Consider the following 18,707-nt stretch of genomic DNA (forward strand, 5'->3'; position numbering starts at 1 on the left):
CTATTAAGTCACAATTGAGTAATAATGTGCAAAACTCTTTATTTGGTGTCTGAACACAGCAGCAAAACACAAAAGCAAAATGAGAAACAACAATTGTGCCTCTTTGAGCAATACGGCCCGTTTGAAAGCCATTTGAAAGAGCAAAATTTAGTATTGTGGTCTAGACAACCCAAAATGTGATGTCCCCATATGCAGATGCCAGGTCCCAGGAGGTTAATTTAAAAACTACATTTTTGTAAACCATCTGAAACAAATAAAAACTAATTAAAATACAATAAAAAATATGGGAGAAATACCCTTAGTTTTAGCATCTGTTAATTTTATAAAATTTGTTATCACAACTTGCCGATGAGGCATTGATGGACATGTTAATTGAGAATTTGAATGCGATTCACCTGCTTTCAAAAACGCCTGCGTTTTTTCTTCTTCTTTTTCTTTTTTTTATTATTATTATAATACATGTGCTGATTTTCTTAAATTTTGCCTCTAACATTTGCGCTCCATACAATAATAATTAAAAACACTAAAACAACTGAAACTAATAAACACTAAACTAAAACTAAACATTTTCAAACAGTAAAAACTAGACTGAAATGAGCAAACCCACTCTGGAAGCTAACTGAAGCTAAATTGAGTTAAAAACAAAAACAAACATGCATACACATTTACACAAAGCTTGTATCACCTGAATAAATAAGAAAAAGCCTGCTTGTGAAATTCATACATACATCCAGAGAATATGAAAGCTTAAAATATAAAAAAGTAAACTTTTAGTATTCTTTTCTAAAGTAATCTCCCAGTTTTGAGTTATCTCTCTACTTTTGACCATATTCCAGTGTGAATTATTCAGTATTTGTTCTCACTCTTTCTGTTATATGCTTCCCCCTGCAGGATCATGAGGGAGCAGCCCAGCGTGGTGCTGAGTGCAGCCCACACGGTTGCAATCCGGATGTCTCCTTTTGTCAGGCAGATGGACTTTGCCATTGATTGGATGGCTGTAGAAGCTGGCAGAGCCCTCTACAGGTACTCTGCTCTCATCTTTACTTGGACAAAGAAATGAAAACAATCTTTGCATCTATGTGAAAACAATACTTGGTCATCCTGTTACATTATTCAGTCATAATTTTAATGGTAAATGTAAAATATGCTTTTTTTTCTGTAATCTACGCATCAACAGACAGGATGACAAGTCAGACTGCACCTACATTGTTCTGAATGGACGTCTGCGTTCAGTCATCCGCAAGGCGAACGGCAAGAAAGAACTGGTGGGGGAATATGGTAGAGGAGAACTCATTGGAGTGGTGAGAACAAGGCATTTTTGTCTCATCCTACCCATGTGTGAATAGATATTAGTTAGTAAAATAAGCTCAAAACTATTAAGTTAAAAACAGCTGTGGTCCTGAGCTAGGATTGGGACTAGAGCAGTGTGCTGCATTTTTCCACATCTGTAAAATTTCAATTAGATTTCTTCTCATTTCTTTTTTTTTTTTTTGTAAGTTTTAAGTGAGGGACTAATCCAATCTAATTATGTATCAGGTGGAGGCACTGACCAAACAGCCAAGAGCCACAACGGTCCATGCTGTGAGAGACACTGAGCTGGTTAAACTGCCCGAGGGAACCCTTAACAACATCAAGCGACGATATCCACAGGTCTGTGACTTCATCCTTGAAGTACTATTAAGTGGCTATGTACTATAGCCACTTAATAGTACTATAGTACTATTAAGTGGCTATAGTACTATAGTACTATATTATAGAAATTATGTTACTATAATAACATAGTTTCTTTTCAATTTTCTCTACTGTTGTGTTTAGGTGGTGACAAGGTTGATCCACTTGTTGGGTCAGAAGATTCTGGGAAATCTGCAGCAGGGTCGTGGGCCATTCTCTGGTAAGTCCAGTAAATTGAGCAGAAGAAAAAAAACAAAAAAAGATCAGGTGACCAGATTTAATGAAATGAGCATACGCTAATGAGCAAGGTTGAGAACTTATGCAGAACCACTTGAGACCATTATTCACTTTATTCAAAAATTAAATGGTATTCTAAATATTGCAGATGTTGCCGAGACACACACACACATATACTACTGTTATTATTGCACGTCATCCCTGGGACATGTGGCTGTACATACAGATTTAGTTTGTCATACTAGTTTGATTAGTGTTGCTAAAGTTAGCAGTGTTATATTCTTTTCAGGGTAACGCCCCCACGCCTGTGCAGGATGGCGTTATGCGTCACTCTGGTCATGTAGTTGAATGCTAATTTATCTTGACATAGTCTAGTTCATTTTGTCGATTCAAGTATTGACTAGTGAGAGCAGTAACACACACATGCGTGCTTCCTCACCAGCCAGCTGTGCTTTTACAGCCTTCAGTTTCTCATTCACTCCATTTGTTCACTGTTTTAATCTTTTAGGTTCAGCCCTCAGTCTTCCCAGTATGACAACAAGTGCTGATGTCACCAACCCAGCAAGCAACCTCTCCACTGTCGCAGTGCTGCCTGTTTGTGATGAAGTGCCAATCAATGCATTCAATCTAGAGCTCAGCCATGCACTTAGTGCCATTGGTAAACCCACGCATTTCAATTTTGTTCGTAAAAATCCTTTTTTTTAGTGGGATTGCTTGACTTCTGTGTAGCTGTGTCTTTAAATTAAAGCAGGTTGACAAACAAATGCACAAGTTCTTTACTTTTTTGTGATATACAATTTGTTTGACTCTTGTAGGACCTACATTACTTTTAACCAGTGACATAATTAGAGAACGTCTGGGTGCTTCGGCTTTGGACAGGTCAGTCTGATAATCAAAGAATCTTGTCTGTATCACAAACCCTTTTTTCTTGTTGCTTGGGCTTTACTTGAAGCTATGCATTTAGCTTGTGTGTTATTTTTTCCTTACTTGTTTAGATGTTACTGAGTTTTGTATTTTTGTAGAGAAAGGCATTGCAAATAAGTGCTATAAATGCTGTAGGCGTGGTTCGTGTTGCATACCTATAATGTATTAAAATGTAAACAAATTACCTCTGCTACTTTTCATACCTCCAAGTCGTTGTCTGTGTCTCTGCTTTTCTTCTCTATCCATCAGTATCCATGAGTATCGTCTCTCCGGCTGGCTGGCCCAGCAGGAGGACATCAATCGGATTGTCCTCTACCAGACAGACAACAGCATGACCCCATGGACACAGCGCTGCATCCGACAGGCTGACTGCATCCTCATTGTTGGTCTTGGGGACCAGGAACCTACACTAGGAGAAGTATGTGTGTGTGGGTAAAGAGCTGGGAAGAGAAGAAATCGAATGGCAACAGATAACTTTAACTGTCTCGTCTTCCTTCAGTTGGAGCAGATGCTGGAAAACACAGCAGTGCGAGCTTTGAAACAGTTGGTCCTTTTGCACAGAGAAGATGGACCTGGACCTTCCAGGACAGTCGAGTGGCTCAACATGCGCAGCTGGTGCTCAGGGCATCTTCACCTCAAGTGTCCCCGGAGGGTCTTCTCCAGACGAGGTCCCAGCAAACTGGTACAAAGTCAATTTTTTTATAGGATTTTTTTGATGCTTTCAGTTTATTTACATTTAGGGGTGGACAGAATGGCAGAGATATCAGTACCATAATTTCTAGAAGGCACAATATTCTAGGAGAATATAAAAGCCTTGTTTTGAATATTGAGTATGCTAGATTGATATTAACTACAGTCCACGTGGATTTGAGCCTCACATTTTAACAGTAAACAATACACAGTTCCCTGCTTTTTGCTAATTAGGGCACCTGAACACACATTACCCTTTCACATCTGCAGCTTTTTGCATTGTTAAATACTAGCCAGACCCCCTGACTCTCCTGGAGAGTAATTTCTTTTTCTGGCACTCCAGCCACAAGACACACCATTAGGATAGCTCTCACACTAGAACTTTTTTGTAACTCGGTTACAGCTGCCAGTATGCACTTCATGTTGGACACATCATAGAAGGTTGAGTTGGTAAAGCACTCCCCTGTCACTTTGGGGAGGCTTCACTGTTTTTTTGTTTTGTTTTGTTTTGTTTTTTGCATCATTTCATTCATTAAAATGTTGCTTGAGCGTTGTTGTTTTTTTGTTTTTTTTAAAGCAACCTCATCCAGCCCTATTTACTGTTCAACATAACAGCAATTGTAATATTTTGATAATATTGTTACACAAAATAAAATGTAACCCCTGTATTTATTTTTGTGTGTTTTTCTTGCTGTGCTTGTGCAGAGGGAGGTGTATGAGAAGGTATTTGAGAAAACGGCAGACAGACATAGTGACTTCTCTCGGCTGGCCCGAGTCCTCACCGGAAACAGCATTGCTCTCGTGCTTGGAGGTGGTGGTGCTAGGTGAGCAAAGTCGATGAGACTTTCTGCACCAATAAAGTTCACAAACGTTCAGCAGTACTAAACTAATGTGCAGTTAATGTCTGTGTGGTAATGTATGGAAGGATTTCTAATGTGGAAACACTATGCTGTGCCTGTATACAGAGTAAAGCAGCATTAGGAAAATGTGTCTGTCTTTTAGTCTAAAAGCCATTTCAAATACTGATGTTGTAAATGTACTCGGCATCGTGCGTACTTGCTTGTTTTCAGACAAATTGTCTCCCTCTTACAGAGGCTGCTCTCATGTGGGTGTAATTAAAGCTATGGAGGAAGCAGGGATTCCTATTGACATAGTGGGTGGGACCTCAATTGGCTCTTTCATCGGTGCCCTTTATGCAGAAGAAAGGAGTGCTGTTAGGACAAAACAAAGAGCAAGAGAGTGGTCTAAGGTAGAGCACACACATCTAGGACTATCAACGCAATCATTTTTTTGGTCATATCTGATGACAATTTAGTTTTTCACAAAAATCTGACAAACATCTACTAATTCCCTCCAATTCTTTGTTTAACAGGCAATGAATTCGGTGTTTAAAACCGTTCTGGATCTTACCTATCCCATCACCTCCATGTTCTCTGGCTCTGCCTTTAACACCAGCATCTATAAAGTGTTTCAGGACAAGCAAATAGAGGTGGGACTGTGGTACAAAATGTTTTTTCCCCATTGCAACAACCTTGCCATAAGACAAGAGGGTTTTGTTTTTTTCTATCATTAACTTTGAAATAAAATGTTTTCCCAGGACCTGTGGCTGCCGTACTTCAACGTCACCACTGACATCACGGCCTCAGCTATGCGTGTTCATCAGGATGGTAAGTGAGCGCTGTTCTAACCGCAGGGGTCGTTACCCCTGTAGCATTTTATTAGCTTAAAATTTAGTCGAGATTACTACAGTACGTTTGTATTTCACATTATGTTTACATGGAGTACATTTACTAAGATTTAAGAATAGTTCACATTCATGCATACATGTAAGTGGAAATGAACAGTTGCTTCTTTTTAAATTTAACCCAACTTAATCCATTTTTACTGCCCTGAATGACAGAAAACTAATGTGTGAAGTTGGTTTCATATGTAATTAAATGGTTTCAGCAGTCAGTCAGAAATAATATGGTACAGTGATCAAAGCTCTTATCTAAGTGAATATACTGGCATGTTGTTCTACTCAGTCAAGTGTCACGAGGTACTAAAGGGATTATAATGTCTCGTATTCTCTAGATGCCAAGTCTGTAAATGTTGTACGTTTAAGCTTAAGCTGATGCCACAAACAAGCATTTAGCTGGCTAATGCATTATGAGAGTGGCAGGATTGCATGTTCTCAGAAGTCTCGGAAGTAAGGTTGGAGGTGGATATACACCAAACTAAACTGAACTGGTGTGTTTGCAATCTCCACATAGACAAATACTAATATGGTGGATATATGTGTAGGTGGCAAATTGTATATTTGATTAAGGGGGGGAGGCTATGATGCTTCTCTGTACCTTCTGTCATATATAGGGCCATAATTTCCAGTAATGAGGTCAGTACTTCACCACTTCTTCTTTTGAATTGTAAATTATGCAAAACTACTAGAATAGCATCCAACTCGTGCATCTGGAAATGGGCAAAACAGAGGCCTGCTTTTACTGTGTCCACTACCCGTGGGAGGATACTTAAAGTTATTCTGAAAGCAGGTTTAAGTTCCTCATATCAAAAATATATGAGACAGGGAGAAATACTAGATTGGATAATTGAAAATGTTTGAATATGTGATTACAGTGCAGTTATCAAAGGTACATGTAGCCTTTCGTTTGCAAACCCATTTATTTGTTCCTACAAAAAACATGCCAGTTTCAACCTTGTTTGGAGTATGCCTCCATTAAAGTGTTAGAAAGAGATTTTGCTGTATGTACAAAAGAAAGAATGTATGTTTTGATGCTTGTCTGTGTATTTGCTGAGATGTGTGTTCTTTTTGACTTGCTTAAAAATGCACCATCACTAACAATAGCCAAAATGAATCTCTGCGATCTAAAACGACTGTTTGTGGAAAAAACAACCCTCAAATCCAGTTCACCATTTTCTGTGTAATGCTCATTTCTAATATTCAGTCTTGTACATTAAATGAAGTTATTGTAGTCTTTGATGTAAAATCAGTGTTTTGAATTATTAACTGGCTGATTGCTGGATTTGAGGAGTTCATAAGCTTTCAGGTCTCAGTCCTGCAGCTAAGCACGCTGAATGCTTATGTTTGCATCTTGGCATGTGGATGAACTAACTGCTAGAGCTACGCTTTCTTACTTGGTTTCATTGTTGCCATCTTTTGCCTCTTATCATGTGCCTACTTAAATTTCATTCTTTCTTTCTTCCTCTCTCTTCTATATCTGGATTTTCCTTTCTTACTATTGCCATGTGCTAATATAAAAAACAAACAAACCTGTAGCTTTTTCATTGTTTAGTGTCAATCCAATTTATGTTTAAAACTCCCCGAATTCACTTCATATATAACTTTATGCCTGGTCTTTCTGAGCAAGGAGAGACATTACAGATATGCTCATTTATAGTTTACAACAAAGACAAAATAACCTGTGTAGTCACTCATCTCAGAATACTGAATCTTCTCCCATGTCAACATGTAGGATCCAGAACACTTTACCTTACCATTTACCACATTGCCTTTTAGTGGTTTCCATCCCATGTTGCATCCATCACTCCTTCATCTCCATTCTGTGCTTTCTTTGGTTTTGGGTTTTTTGGTTTGCTTTTGTCCAGCATTTCTAGCTTGGTGCTATTGTGAATATGTCACTCTGAGTCACTGAAAGGAAATAATAACTGTCATTTTGATGGTTGTTATAAGGCAGAGAGTTTGAATTACTTACTTTGCTTTTTATCCAGTGAGGAACACAGCCAAGGAACAAATTTAAGAATGATATGAAGCTAAATAGAAATTGCAAATCTTTTACAGAAAAATTACCTAGGATTTTTTTCCCTTTTTATATTTTTTAGAAGCTTTAGTTGGAGGCCTAAGACTCTCTGTCTGTCTCTCTTTCCTTGTTTCTGTCTGTTCAGCTCATGTCTCTTACAGTTATCCCTTGTCTTCTTGTCTTTATCGCACCTTGCTGGATGAAACAGTCATCTAACAGTGCTAATACTATTTCTCTGACATGCTTAATGAACACATCAGATAGCATCACTGTTCTTTATTTTCTTTTCAAATTTGTACTCTGATACTTTGTTCTTTCTCCTTCATTTTCTTTCATTTACATCACCACTGGCTTTTAATATTTATCCTAAAAATAAACTGTTCATGTCAGATCATATTCTGTTCCTTGAATTAAATTTTACTTCACAAATATTTTTGATATCCTGTTAGTATTCTAAAGAAAGCTCTGAGGTAACTTCTTTTTCCTCAAATAGTTACATTTAAAAGGTTATAGAGTACTCCTGTAGTTTAGCTCTCTCTATAAAAGTTGGATCATATTAGAATTTGCAATATTTTCTTAAAATCACAGGCATATAAAAGTAATTTTGATGAGATTATACTCCCATTTCTCTTTTTAGCTACTTGCGGCTACTTACAGTTTCCTCACTATCTTGCAGGCATTTCTTTCTCCATGTTCCTCGCTCTCTCTCTCTTTATTCTTCTCCTTTCTTTCTTTTACTCTCCTTCACATTTCTTTTACCCCATCTGTGATGTGGAGTCTGGCCCATATTTGATGTGTTGCTCCTTCTCCATCTCCATTTCCTGACAGGTTGTGTCTGGCGCTATGTTAGAGCCAGCGCCTCCTACACCCCCTATTTACCTCCCCTGTGCGACCCCAAGGATGGCCACTTGCTTGTGGATGGTTGCTATGTTAACAATGTCCCAGGTCAGATTTTAAACACCCGCTCACCAAAACCTCCCCCCTCCCGCCTCCATCCCCAAATCGACAATCAACCACCCAGCTACCCTCCTCTTCTTTCGTCTCCCTCCCAAGTTCTCAATGTAACTAACCCCACCTTGACTTGGTGGATATTGGGAGCCCATGGTTTGGAAGGAAAGACTACATCCTACATATATCTTAAAGCCCAGATTGCATCATACCGTCTCTCCCATTGACTTTGTTATTCACACAGAGAACACGTTTTATCCATTTAGCTTAGTGTCACCTAAAAAAAAAATCACAAAACCCACTGAACTCCACTGTGTTTATTCAATCTCAGGATTTCTCCATGCATGTTTGGATATCTGTCGGTCATAGAGAGCTGCATGATCATCAGGCTTCATCTGAACACATCTATTTGCTGAAACTCACACTTCTCCTATGACATTAAGGTTGAGGCATGTCTTCATGCACCACTGTACTTGGCTTTTTTTCTTTCTTCTTTGTCATTTTCAATTGAAGTCAACCTCAATTAATTTAGATGTTGGCAGATTTATCAGCTCGAGATCAGGCATAGAGAACAGACAGTATTCAGTGTCGAACTGACGAGATGGTGAACGGCTGCAATCTACATGAGATGTTGACATCACATGTAAATCACTGTGTGTTCCAATTCACCTAAATGTGTATGTCAAATGGACTGAAATGCAATTTGATTCCCTGCTTCTATTTTATTTCAGTCATCTCTGCCTACAGGAGCAAGTTCAATCCCTCCTATCCAGCTGTTGTCCTCTCCCCTGGCTTTGCTTGCTTTTTTATGCATGCCAGTATGTTAGTTAAAGCCATCCCATCTATATATCTTTCATAAATATATATTGATGACAAATATCATTATTATTATTATTATTATTATTATTATTATTATTATTATAAAATATGTGTTCTGGATCTTGCTGTTGCACATTGCACCTCCTATACACAGTCAACAAAGCCCTTAAAATGACAAACAATCAACAGGGATGAAAATCTGCAAGTTTTGTTTTTTCTGAAGTCACATTTCAGTAATGTAATTCTGTTCAAGCATTCACATATTCTCTATGCATAGTAGCACCCCTCACTTTTCTCTGTGGTGCTCCTTATCCTTCCAACCCATGCAGCACTTTGTCTGCTCCTGCCCTCTGCTGACACTGAGCTGTACTGCAGGACAGAGTAGGCTGGTTGCTTCCCTGTAATATTCACTGTGAAAAATCTCCAAACATTGTCACATCAACATCTACTACTGCTCCGTCCCTACACACAGTTGGCAATAGGAGTAAAATTGGATTCTACTGCTTTGGTTTATTCACTAATGTTGCAATAGGTCTGTAGATTTTGAGGAACTTATAAAGGAGGATCATATGCAGTGAAGCACTGTTTTTGGGACATAGTTTGGAGATAAAACAACCTTGATTCTCTGTGATGGTTGCCATTTACTTTTTTACCTTTTGCACAAGCCACACAGGATCTATGTGCAAGGTAATGAGGTTTGCAGTGGTTTACAGCAGAGTTTAAAGGTAGGCAGAACGACAGTCCTAGCCTTTGCAGGGATCGACTACCTTCTTTTGTCCGACCTCGCTCTGGTGTTTGGATTGCGGTCTGTGTCGACACTAATCTGAAACGTATAGCAAACATTATTGAGATGTTATCCCCCCCTTCCTCCTCCCTCCTTCCCTCCTTGGTGTGCCAGGCTCACTGTGGCGCTATGTACGGGCGAGCATGACCCTCTCAGGGTACCTGCCGCCTCTCTGCGACCCCAAAGATGGCAACTTGCTAATGGATGGTGGCTACATCAACAACCTGCCAGGCAAGTATAGGTGGTAACCCCCTGCTCCCCACCTCACCCCACCCCGAACCAATCCAGTCCTTAATTTCTATCCAACTCCTGTCTCCCAGAGGAGGGGGAAGGTGGGATGGTGATGGGGGGATGCTTTGAATGGTGGTTTTTAGGTTAGCAATATTAAGAGGTTGTGTTTTTAAGTAAGTGGATGAATGCTTAATGTTAATGGAGGAAAGTCCTGTGGTATTGCTGAGCTTTCCCCATCTGAATATTAAGCCAGTTCAAATTTATATAATGAGAAAATTCAAATCAGTGGACTGAAAAGCCCAGATTAAAACAAACTATACTTTAGATCAATCGCTGAAGTAACCTGGTTTGCCAGATGGGGGAAGAAATGCAACATTTAAAGTTTATTTAAATTTTATATAAATACAAGGCTTTTTCTACAACTAGGAAATATTGCATTAAACAGTGGGGATGTATTTGTATGTGAAGCAGCCTGGTGTCAGATAGGGGTAGAATTAATAATGTTGGAGAGAAGTTTCTAGTAAATATACATTTGAAGAAATGAAAACAAATCCTCTTCTGACATCAAAACCGCCATGCATAAGACGCCAGTCTGCTTTGAGATTACATTCTGATTCTTCTCATGTTGAAACTGTTGTATGATTGGCAATAATAATTTTAACAGGCTTGCAGCAAAATTGTAATTGTTATTATAATCATACAAGTGTTCCACACATTTTCAAAATTAACTACTTCAGGCAAGTTTACATTAAAACAAACCCAAAAAAGCTGCCTGGTGAGGTTTCTGTTTAAGCTGCGAGAATAAGACGTAAGTTTTTTTTTGTCATGTGCTTTCAACAAGAAGAAAAATCAGTGGTGTGTGTTCAGACTCAGGGGAACAGCTTTTTTTTGTCTGCAGACTAGTAAATGGATGATCATTGCTTAAAAGCAACTGCACAGAGCCAAAGGTACATATACATACATACATCCTGAAATGTTTGTGCGATGAAAAACACAATTGAGATTGTAGTTCTACTTGGAGTTTTCATTTTGATGTGGCGGTGAAAATTCCCCTGAGTCTGGGTTGATGTATTTATAATAAAGAAATATCCTCTGCACTGAAGAAACAGAACCATATTTCACAAGGAGACTGGCCTATTGCAGTTTTCTGCTCTGCATTTAAATAATTTCTCATTGTGTCCCAGCTGATGCTTTGTGAAATATGGTGCTGTCTGGGCCCAAAAGATTGATCCAGTGGAAGGGAACTTTGTCAAATTAACATCCTGTGTTTGTTTCAGTCTGCCTTCTGTGTAGCTGCTTTTAAAGTTGTTCTTGGGGTGCTGGATCAGTGTTTTAGGCTTGTGGGTTGTCTTCCACAGACTCAACACCACACAAATGCCTACTATTGCAAAGCTCTTTTTAATAAGGGGATAAAAAAAAAAGGCCCTGCGCTATTTCGCCAGGAAATATGTATAGTTTACATATATACATCTTATTTAATTGGCTGTAAATTCTCTAAAGTGAGCTTACAACTTTTATGTCTTAAAAGTTTTGTGTTTTTGTGGTGTACGTCTGTCAGAACACTGTGCCTCTAAAAATGAAGGTTTCTGGAGGCAAACCTGAAACAAATTTATTAACATTTATTTATTGTCTTATCATCTCTGCTGCCGGATTTTGTGACGCTATGGTCGTTCGTCTGCGTGATTGTGTGCTTGTGTGTGAAAAAACTGGTGTTAAACGTCTATCAGCGGACATTGCGAGGAACACGGGTGCCAGAACAGTCATTGCCATCGACGTGGGTAGTCAAGATGAGACTGACTTGTGTAACTATGGCGATTGCCTGTCGGGCTGGTGGTTGCTGTGGAAACGGATCAATCCCTGGGCAGAGAAAGTAAAGGTACTGGATGCAGGAGTTTTCCTGGCTTAGATTGGGCTAACATAAATGTCTTTTGTAACTGAGTAAGTGGAGTCCAACAATACTGGTTACAAATGTTTCTATTTGGCTCGAGCTAAAACTTTCTTAGAGGGTGTCAAAATTTTTCTATGAAAATTTTTTCTGGGAAAAAGCCTTTTATGGGTTGGCAGTATGAGGCAGTGGTACCTTTTGAGTCCATCTGATCAATGTGTAGCATATCCAATTCTGCTATGGAATCAGCAGATTCATCTTTATTTATTTATTGCGAAATCTGGTAGTGTGTTGTCTGAATAAGATCTATGATACTCCCTTCTGTAGGTGCCGGACATGGCAGAGATCCAGTCACGGTTGGCCTATGTGTCGTGCGTGCGACAGTTAGAAGTGGTTAAGAAGAGTGCCTATTGTGAGTACATCAGACCACCCATTGACCGCTTCAAGACCATGGACTTTGGCAAGTTTGATGAGATCTATGTGAGTTACTTACCCAGTATTGGGTTTTTAATTGCACAAAAATACACTTTATTTGTGTGAACCTGAAATCAGGCTACTTCCAAAATGGGTGTAATCTCTTTGAAGGGTGAGAATCTGAAAAACAAGTACAGTTGTGTAAACCCCTAGTCTCATATTATGGATCAGCTTTAAAATTCGTGTGTCTATCATCTGATTGTTTGGGCAAAAAAGGGAGAAGTACTACTTTGGTTTCTGTTTATACTGGAAAACAATGTGGGCTTCTTTGAAAATGGAATCGACAGCTAATTTTTTTTAAGTAAAGCTACTAGCTTTAGATCGTATATTGCAATATAAGAAAAGCTATCACAGCTTTAATTAGTCAACTGTCGGTTTAACATCCCATAGTGCAAATATAAATGTTGATTATTACTCTAAATACACCACAGGATCCATCAGTGTTTCAGTCTGAATTTAAATCAGTTGCTCTGTTTCTAAACACTTATAGCTTTCATTTGAACTACTGTGTATTGCAGGATGTGGGCTTTCAGCACGGCAAGTTAGTGTTCACTGGCTGGGCTCGGGGTGACATCATCGAGAACATGCTGAAGGACCATCGCTCAGCCGACTACAATGACAGCAAGAGAACAGATGTGAGAAGGGCACATACGCACACTTAAACACATACGCACACTTAAACTATTAATCCTATCTTACATGGCTGCTGTAACTCGTGTCTTTAAAGGTGAACCTGCAAGTTCCATATGTAATACTAATAATAACATGTTGTCCATTAGTCCTACACGTGTCCAGGAGCTGACTTCACTGATCTTGCAGAGATTGTATCGAGGATAGAGCCAGTCCAAAGCTACCTTGCTGCAGAAGGTAAATAATTACTAATTCATTATTGTCTAGAAAGAGTTGCTCTTGATGTTTTGTTGGACTATATTTTCCTTCTGATGTAGAATAGTAAAGACAGAGCTTACAGCATTCTCCTTTGTGACAACGTACAATTCAATAAGTCTGATAAATAAGGAATTGTATCCTTGTCTCTTTTCTTGAATATAAATGGATGGGTCAGTCTCAATAAATTCTTTCTATAATATCTCCTCTAAATCTTTCTGATCAGGGGAGGAGTCAGACTGTCTGACAGAATATGAGGAAGATGGAATGGACACAGTAAGAGAGGAAGAAGGAGAGGAAGAGGAAGATGAAGCAGAGTACCCTGAAGACCACTCTCCTGGGGAGTGGGGACAGAATGGAGTTTTTCAGACGGTAACACTACAGTTTAAATTCTCTGAGCTCCAGCAACCATTCTTTGCTCCAATGAAACAATAATAACTCACCTCTTTAGATGAAAAGCTCTCCAGCAAATCTTCAGACCCTTAAAATGCTTTAATGTTTATTACACTGGGGGCGACCGTGGCTCAGGGGGTTGGGAAGCGTATCTGTAACCGGAAGGTCACCGGTTCGATCCCCGGGCTCTCTGTCCTGGTCGTTGTGTCCTTGGGCAAGACACTTTACCCTACCGCCTACTGGTGTTGGCCAGAGGGGCCGATGGCGCGATATGGCAGCCTCGCTTCTGTCAGTCTGCCCCAGGGCAGCTGTGGCTACAACCGTAGCTTGCCTCCACCAGTGTGTGAATGCGAGAGTGAATGAATAGTGGCATTGTAAAGCCTTGAAAAGCCTTGAAAAGCGCTATATAAATCCAATTCATTATTATTATTATTACACTCTACATTACAAATAATACAATGAAACATACAGTCACCATACGCTTTATTATGTCAAACACGCTAGTACCAAGGTTCTGTAAACCTTCCTAAGACATTTTATGTTTGATACCTTGTGTCCAAGATGAGATTTTGTCAGGCGAGAAACGGAGGATCTCTTGGCATTAGATTTAAGTTGCACCAAATGGTTAAAACACTGTCTTCTCTACAGGATGAGGAGAAATCTGTGAGGCAACGTCGGAAACTTGCCAGTGACTCCAACACCTCTGAAGTCTCAGACTGCTGACAGTCGGCCACGAAGGAGTAGGAGCATAAGACTAAGGGTCCATAAATTTTCAGTGTTAGATGTGGGCGTCACACTCAGCCCTTGCATCTACTAAAAACTCAAAGTTTTCTTTCTGGAGCATAGCCACTTATTGTCTAAACTGCTGAATCTTCTTTGCATCAAGTGACTTTCTCCTGATTTATGCGGTTTAAGAACAGGCTTTGAAAATTTACCCCACCCAGAATCTGTCTCTTCAGACACGTCAACTTTACCGTAATTCCAACCATAACAAAAACTGAGACTCTAAACTTCCATTTCAGCAACTGAAATCACCTGCATGTTCCTTCTGTTTCTCTAAATCTTTATGTACATCTTTAATGTCAGCACACCTTCTCTGCACTGTGTCATTGATGATTTGACATACATAGTCCTCAGTTCTCATGTGTGCTTGTTCAGATGAGTGTGTGTGGGTTACCTGTGTGTTGGAGTGACTGGTACTGATGTGTAAAGCTGTGAATTGTTAAAATGGTAACTGGGCACTAAAAAGAAAAGTAGGGAGCATAGACAGAGCTGTAATTACTAATAATGTAATTATGTTAAGATTATCCTAGATACCATGTAGAAAGTCAGTTAGGGAACGCTACAGGAAGAATGGCAAATTGTTATCACCAAAGGGGAGTGGTTGAATGAGCAGAAATATTTGTGAATTAATGCAGTGGACAGGTTTCAAAAATACATTATTGAGATAAAGCTGGGTGGATGGGGAGCAATATGGAGTGTGCGGTGAAAGTTAGGGATGAATGTGAGTGGACGACATTTTGTCTGTGTGCTAAAAATTTGCCGTTTGAGTTGTTTTTTTTTTGAGATGATGCCAGATAAAGACGATGCCTTCAAGTTCAACACACTCAGAATGAGCATGACTGTGGAGCGATCATTTGACTGACACTAAACAACAAACAAGTTTGCGTCTGCCTATGCTTAGGCAAGGTCACACGCACAGTACTCAGGGTTCCTGCGTATGACTTGACATTTATGCCAATAGTGTCCTCTGGTGATAACAAGGTGTACGTGTGAGTGCATTGCAAATTTTGGAGTAATGATAATCTCCAAAACGAGCCAACATTATCAATAAAACCCTGAAAATATCAACAGATTATGTGGATAATACGCAGAAATCCCGAGTAATCCTAAACCTCTAAATCACAGAAGTTCACCTAATATAATATTTAATTCATATGGACCTCTTGTAGAAACTGTAACAAGATTATATTAAAATACACAAAATGTTCATATTAATATATGTATATGAAGTGAGAATTTGTAAGTTGATGCTTTGCTGCAAACCAAGGGAACTTACACTGAAAAAAAAGGGGTTTGTTCTTGTAACATCAGTTCAGTTATTATGGACAGTTGCCAGACTTGTTTTCGTTTTCTTTTATTTATACATGTCAACTAATTCATTTTTAAACTCGGAGACAGGATTGTATGTTGTTTTAATGAACTTGGCTTGAGCTCTTTGCACTGAAATGTTTGAGTTTATTCCTTTTCTTTAAAGATGGTTGTTTTAATGATTGCCCTGAAACTTGAGATGCCAAGGGAATCTAAGGTATAAAAAAAAGGTTAATATTTAATATGCATATTGAAAAATAAATATAATATGCATCCAATTATGTGTAACCTGTATTGTTTTTGTCTATCAAACTGTTTTTATGAGATTTACTTGTCTCACATCTGTCTACTAGCTGTGATTTTCAGCTTATTTTAAAAGGATACTGATTTTGGGCTACACCAGAAGTTTATTTGCAGCAAAAATGTTTGGTTGCTTCATCAGGTATAGGAGCATTTCATGATAAAACTGGCAGATCTGTAGTATCCTATTGTTTTTTGTTTTTTCTTTAAAAGGTTTTTTTTTAAAGTGACTAAATAATAATAATAGAGTTAATCAAACAAAAAAGGACGAATAAAAGTCCATTTATTTTGTAATGTGGAGCTTTCGTATTATAATACTTTTTTTCTTATAATAACTTTAAACAACCATATTTTTCCAACATATGCTGAAAGAATTCCTTTCACTTAACATTAAGTGACATGAACAAAGTCACAGGTCAAGATAAGTTGAAGGCAGTCTTGCTCGAGAACACATGCTGGTAAGTTTCTTCCCTGCAGTTCACTTTTGTTCGTTTGCTTGTTTTGTTAAAAATTTGACAAACTTGATATGTACGAGTCAAGAGTAGGGAGCAAGTGATAATAACAGCATGAAGCTACTGATGACAATCAGTGTTGTTTTTTGGCTTTTCTGTGTTGAAAACTAAGGAAAGTTAACAACCTGTTGATAAATCCATGAAGCTCTAAACTCATTGAATCTACTTAAAATGCTACCAGTTATAGCTTCTTATCTTAGTACAATCTAAGGGTATTCACCACTTTGTACAAGTGCCATGGTACAAATAAAAACTAAATTCTGAAAATGTTCATAAATTTAAAAGTGCATTGTTGTAAAAATGTATCTAAACAGTCTAAAGACTGTTATTATTAAATATTTATAAATATTTATTTACTTATACAATAACTTATTACTGTTCCAGTAGTTCAGGTGGATGCAATTTTGAGAAATCTTGTATCTAGCTGTAACTTTTAAATGATTTTAACCATGGATCAAATTTATGCATATTTTCTTGAATAATTTCTTAATTGTTTGCTTAATAAAACAAAAAACAAAAAAGCAGCCAGTTTGCATCTAGAAAGTGCTATTAAAATAATAGCCATGTATTCCTAAGTTAAATTATTCATTACCCACTTAATTGTTATTGTTTTACTTCTATAATCTGTGGGGGAGATTAAATTAATTAGCCACTCAGCGTATTTTATATTCTTATCTAACTTTTATTTAACTGCAGTCGTGAAATAAATGTAGGAAGTACAAGTACAGTATTTCCTTCTGTTGTAGTGGAGCAGAAGTAGAAAAACAAGTAAAGTAAAACTACCTCAAACTTGCTCGCTTGTGCTTGAGTGATTTGTATTTGTTACCCCGGTAACTGTAGAGAGTAAAATTGGAACAAAGTGCTGAATCAACAACCAAACTGCCAGCGTGTTGATAAAATAAATACTTTGGTTTGCATTTAATATTAACCAATTTAAAACATTTGATCCACAGTGACCTCCTGTAAATTATGCCCCTTTTTATGTGTTGTAAACGACTATCAGTCCTAAGATAAAGATGGAGCACCTTCCAACTTTTTCTAATCACTATCAGTAGTCAGTGGCAGCTGTTTCCATTTGACCCATATTCTGAATGGTCATGTAGTGGGCGTTTATCTGTATGAAGGTTTCCCTTTTTATTTATGTACACTCAGTAAATGCATTCTGCTAATTTGAGAGTCAATTGTGTAAAGACAGATTTATATATATGTTGAACATGCATATGCTGATATACTTTTTTTTCCCCCAAATCTCTTTCCACTGGAAATTAGCCTTGTGTGAACTGTAATGCCCTGATTAAAGGGGTCATTTATCACACTCACTCACAGGTAAAAATAAATAAATAATAACAAGCAAAAATTATATTTATTAAAGTGTCATTGTGGATTTTGTTATGTAGGGAAGAATAATAAGGAGGTGACAGTTAGAATTTCTGAACATAAGAGGAATATCTGAAATAATGACATTATTAATCAGCTACAGTTGGGCCACCGAAAAGTGGTGGCGTTCATATTTGTTTTTATACAAATACTCTGATAATCTGTATGCATTGACACAACACAAAGTAAGCATTACTTTTTGTATTTTGGTTAATGTTGATGTATTAACCATTGTTGCCACTTGTGGTATTCAAAACCTAGAATGTCAGTGGGCAGATCACCTCAGCAGGATTGATAACCTATCATGCTTTTAGAGTATGCAAGTTAAAAACGTTAGTTTTTAACGCCGGTGAGACCTTTGGTCTGTACTACCTGATGCTTTTAAGTGAGTCAGTTGTTTAATTTTTAGTTCCCTCGGTAGAAGTGCATAACCAAAGGATCCTGAAGAACTCGCCACAGTGTGACATTCAGATATGATTTTGTCATCAAGGCTGAGAAATAAGCAGGTGGAGTTATTTAGTATAACATGGGAATATTTACATCTGCAGTTAAAAGATTGGAGCCATTTAGCCCGTTAACTAATGATTTACAGGTAAATTTGTTTTTGAGAAAGGCACTAAATCTTCAGGTTTGAATAGCACAAACTGTAAGAAGAATTTTGAAGAGGACGTCTCCACATGCAACGCAAAATAATTATAGGTTAACCCTCTCAGCAGTGGTACTTCTGAGTA

General features: G+C 38.1%; 1 protein-coding gene across 4 annotated transcripts in view; it reads left to right on the forward strand.

Annotated features, from left to right (window-relative positions):
• The window catches only part of pnpla6 (patatin-like phospholipase domain containing 6), a 32,135-nt gene extending 16,070 nt beyond the window's left edge, over window positions 1-16,065 (forward strand). The window contains exons 18-37 of one of the 4 annotated variants that reach the window (XM_035907775.2): window positions 892-1,023; window positions 1,178-1,301; window positions 1,537-1,650; window positions 1,816-1,891; window positions 2,417-2,566; window positions 2,724-2,787; window positions 3,082-3,250; window positions 3,332-3,514; window positions 4,228-4,346; window positions 4,615-4,771; window positions 4,895-5,011; window positions 5,120-5,189; window positions 8,106-8,222; window positions 9,943-10,059; window positions 11,787-11,935; window positions 12,272-12,424; window positions 12,937-13,053; window positions 13,198-13,285; window positions 13,530-13,675; window positions 14,345-16,065. In XM_035907775.2, the coding sequence (XP_035763668.2) occupies window positions 892-1,023; window positions 1,178-1,301; window positions 1,537-1,650; window positions 1,816-1,891; window positions 2,417-2,566; window positions 2,724-2,787; window positions 3,082-3,250; window positions 3,332-3,514; window positions 4,228-4,346; window positions 4,615-4,771; window positions 4,895-5,011; window positions 5,120-5,189; window positions 8,106-8,222; window positions 9,943-10,059; window positions 11,787-11,935; window positions 12,272-12,424; window positions 12,937-13,053; window positions 13,198-13,285; window positions 13,530-13,675; window positions 14,345-14,419 (2,437 nt within the window). In that variant the 3' untranslated portion in view covers window positions 14,420-16,065. Of the gene's footprint in view, window positions 1-891; window positions 1,024-1,177; window positions 1,302-1,536; window positions 1,651-1,815; window positions 1,892-2,416; window positions 2,567-2,723; window positions 2,788-3,081; window positions 3,251-3,331; window positions 3,515-4,227; window positions 4,347-4,614; window positions 4,772-4,894; window positions 5,012-5,119; window positions 5,190-8,105; window positions 8,223-9,942; window positions 11,936-12,271; window positions 12,425-12,936; window positions 13,054-13,197; window positions 13,286-13,529; window positions 13,676-14,344 lie in introns of those variants that run through there. The other 3 variants (XM_087841906.1, XM_006790806.2, XM_087841907.1) reach the window with 3 other exon arrangements.
• The last annotated feature ends 2,642 nt before the right edge of the window (window positions 16,066-18,707 follow it).

The sequence above is a fragment of the Neolamprologus brichardi genome, chromosome 6 (genome assembly GCF_056152115.1).
Source record: "Neolamprologus brichardi isolate AB-2024 chromosome 6, ASM5615211v1, whole genome shotgun sequence".
In the NCBI taxonomy this organism is placed as follows: Eukaryota; Metazoa; Chordata; class Actinopteri; order Cichliformes; family Cichlidae; genus Neolamprologus; species Neolamprologus brichardi.